This window comes from Nematolebias whitei, chromosome 16 (genome assembly GCF_014905685.2).
Source record: "Nematolebias whitei isolate Nwh7 chromosome 16, NemWhi1, whole genome shotgun sequence".
NCBI classification, from domain to species: Eukaryota; Metazoa; Chordata; class Actinopteri; order Cyprinodontiformes; family Rivulidae; genus Nematolebias; species Nematolebias whitei.
The window spans coordinates 30,782,572-30,785,328 of record NC_056513.1 but is presented as its reverse complement, the minus strand read 5'-3'; the positions used below and the strand labels follow the sequence as shown (position 1 = coordinate 30,785,328).

General features: G+C 41.8%; 1 protein-coding gene across 1 annotated transcript in view; it reads left to right on the top strand.

Annotated features, from left to right (window-relative positions):
- Positions 1-2,757, top strand: part of tefm (transcription elongation factor, mitochondrial) — a 47,620-nt gene that overhangs the window by 9,529 nt on the left and 35,334 nt on the right. Inside the window, exon 2 of the mRNA XM_037690574.1 lies at positions 531-1,012. Coding sequence (XP_037546502.1) covers positions 531-1,012 — 482 coding nt within the window. The remainder of the gene's footprint in view (positions 1-530; positions 1,013-2,757) is intronic.

The window sequence follows — 2,757 nt, the reverse complement described above, 5'->3', positions numbered from 1 at the left end:
GCATTTTGGGTTTTCATGAGCTGTATGCCATAATCATCAGTATTAAAACAATTAAAGACCTGAAATATTTCAGTTGGTGTGCAATGAATCTGCAATATATGAAATTTTCATTTTTATCATTACATTATCGAAAATAATGACCTTTATCACAATACGCTAATTTTTTGAGAAGGACCTGTAAAAGTCAAATGAGTGTTTAATACTTCAAAGGACTGTTTAAAATAAAGATTGGATCCAGAACTGATCCCTGTGGAACACCTTTACCTACACAAAGAAAGCTGGAAGGTAAACCTATTTTCACACAAAAAACTGTTTGAGATAGTTTTTAAATTACCAAACTGTATGTCGACGGTCCAAAACTAAATGTCGACGGTCCAAAACTGAGAAGTCTTTGCTTTAATAAAGTATGTTTCTGCTAAGGCAGCTGTCGACTGTAGTAACGTGATTTTACCCAAGACCAAACTGAACATTAGCTAGATATTCTGAGTAGTTAGATACTTCTTTAGCTGTTCACTGTATGTCTTCAACAGGACAGTTTGGGTTACTCTGCCGCCCTCGGTTTGGCTCCCTCCCTGAACTAGAGCTCCAGTACCTTCAGTGCACGTGTTGTTGGAGGAGCCGGGTTCCCTTGGCGAGCTTCGATACCCTTAACTCCGCTCTCACCTCATCCTTGTCCCAGCCCAGTAAGGAGGACAGCAGCAGACCCCTGGACGACACCTACACCCTCGAACAGAGAAACGCCATCCTCCAGCTCCTCAACACTGCATCTGCCTCAGAGCTGGCCGGCGTGAAGCTACTGAGAGGCCGCAAGGCGCTCAACATTGTGGAGTACAGGAGTAACAATGGTCCTTTTACAACTCTGGAGAGTGTTATTAATGTGCCGCTGCTGAAGCACAAAAGTGCTGTCATAATCTTCAACTCCATCATCAACCCAGAGAAGAAGGAAAGGAAAGAGAAGTTGCAGCTGACAAAGTTTATTCTGCCAGTGGTGGACAAGACCTGGCTACAGCAGGTGAGCTTTCCTTCTGGTTAATTTTAAGTGATGAGTGGTAACTATAGATGCACCGATCCGCTTTCTCAATTTCCGATACCGATATCTGAGGTTTAGTGTTGGTCAATACCGATCTGATACAGAAAAACTGTGCTGAATTCCATTCAATAAACTCAGCGTGCTCTTTAGCTTGAAATCTCTGGAGATGCTTGATTAAGTTGGTAGTGTTATAACTGGAAGCTTTAGTGAGACCCCCTGGAACTGTTTCTGTGCATGTATTGTATTGCACATATCCTCTCTCTCTCTCTCTCTCTCTCTCTCTCTCTATCTCTATCTCTATCTCTATCTCTATCTCTATCTCTCTCTCTCTCTATCTCTATCTCTATCTCTCTATCTGTCTTTATCTTGTGCTCTGGTCCAGTGTCTTCATGGACGATGTGTGTGAGGGTGGACATGTTTGGAGGTTGCTGTGTTGAAGCTCCATGAATCAGCCTCTCTGCAGCTCTCAGCACCTTCACTGAGCCTTGAGAGAATCACTGAGCTGCTGTTGTTCATCACAATTAGAAGCTGGTAGCTCTCGTCAAATGATGATCTCCAGCATCATCTTGTTCATGCCAGGCTTTTCATCCACTGACCACAGACACCTGGAAACATCAGGGGGACCAGCAGCTATTTAACACATCTGGAAGGAAACCAGTGAGATTTTAATATGACCATGACCATTATGATAAGATGTTATGTGGGGGAGTGGTGGCACAGAGGTTAGAAGATGGGCCTGTGATGGGAAAATTGCAGGTTCAACTCCCGGTACCGTCAACATCAAAATGTGGGTGGAAAAGGTGAAACACCCACACCTGCCTCCACCCTCATTGGCCCCACTCTGGGCCCCTGAGCAAGGCACTCAACCCCCACCATCTGCTCCTAAACAGGTCTTTCTAGAAAATGAGTTCTCGTGACTCAGTGAGACTACCTGGATAAATAAAGGTAAATGAAAAAATAAAAGTTTAAAATAGAAATACTCACATCATGAGGTCGAGGTTGTGTGTGTGACGTGCACGTTCCTGAGAGGCCACAGACAGAGCAGCTCCAGCTTTTGTTGAGTTCCTGTAGTCCTGCAGTTTTCAAGCTGAAATGAAAAAACATAATGAATATGAACTTTACAGTCTATAGTTACCTGTACATATAAACACATGGAGGTGTCTCACCTTGTGACTGACAATAAAATATGTAAATTTATGAACTCTAATGAACTGTGAACCGATGGTACCACACCATCTCTCAGTCGGAGAGTCTGATCAGTTTGATCAAAATCCTCCAGTTTAAAATCCTCACTTCTCAGATGAATCCTCCTCAAAGATACTTCCTCCTCTTCCTCACATCTTGTTCTTTGGGAAACCTTCAAAATGAAAACAGGAGATTTGTGTGTACACAAAAACATACTTAACTAACATACATACAAAAACAACTTAAACAAAACTCCATTTTTGATGCATATCTGTTGATAATAAACCAAAGCTACTAAAATAGTGAGTACGTTTGTTAGAAAAATATTCCTGTCATCAGATCTCAGTTAGCTTCATTGCAGCTGAACACCGTGTTACACTGAACATCACATCAGCTGGTGGACATAAATGTAGTAGAACATATCTGTCATATATTCATACTGTTAAAACGGATTCTTTCATTTTTCTGGACTGTATAAAACGTGCATTGAATTTAATAAAATGTGGACGTGAGACGTTAATTATCTTTGACTCACCACGACA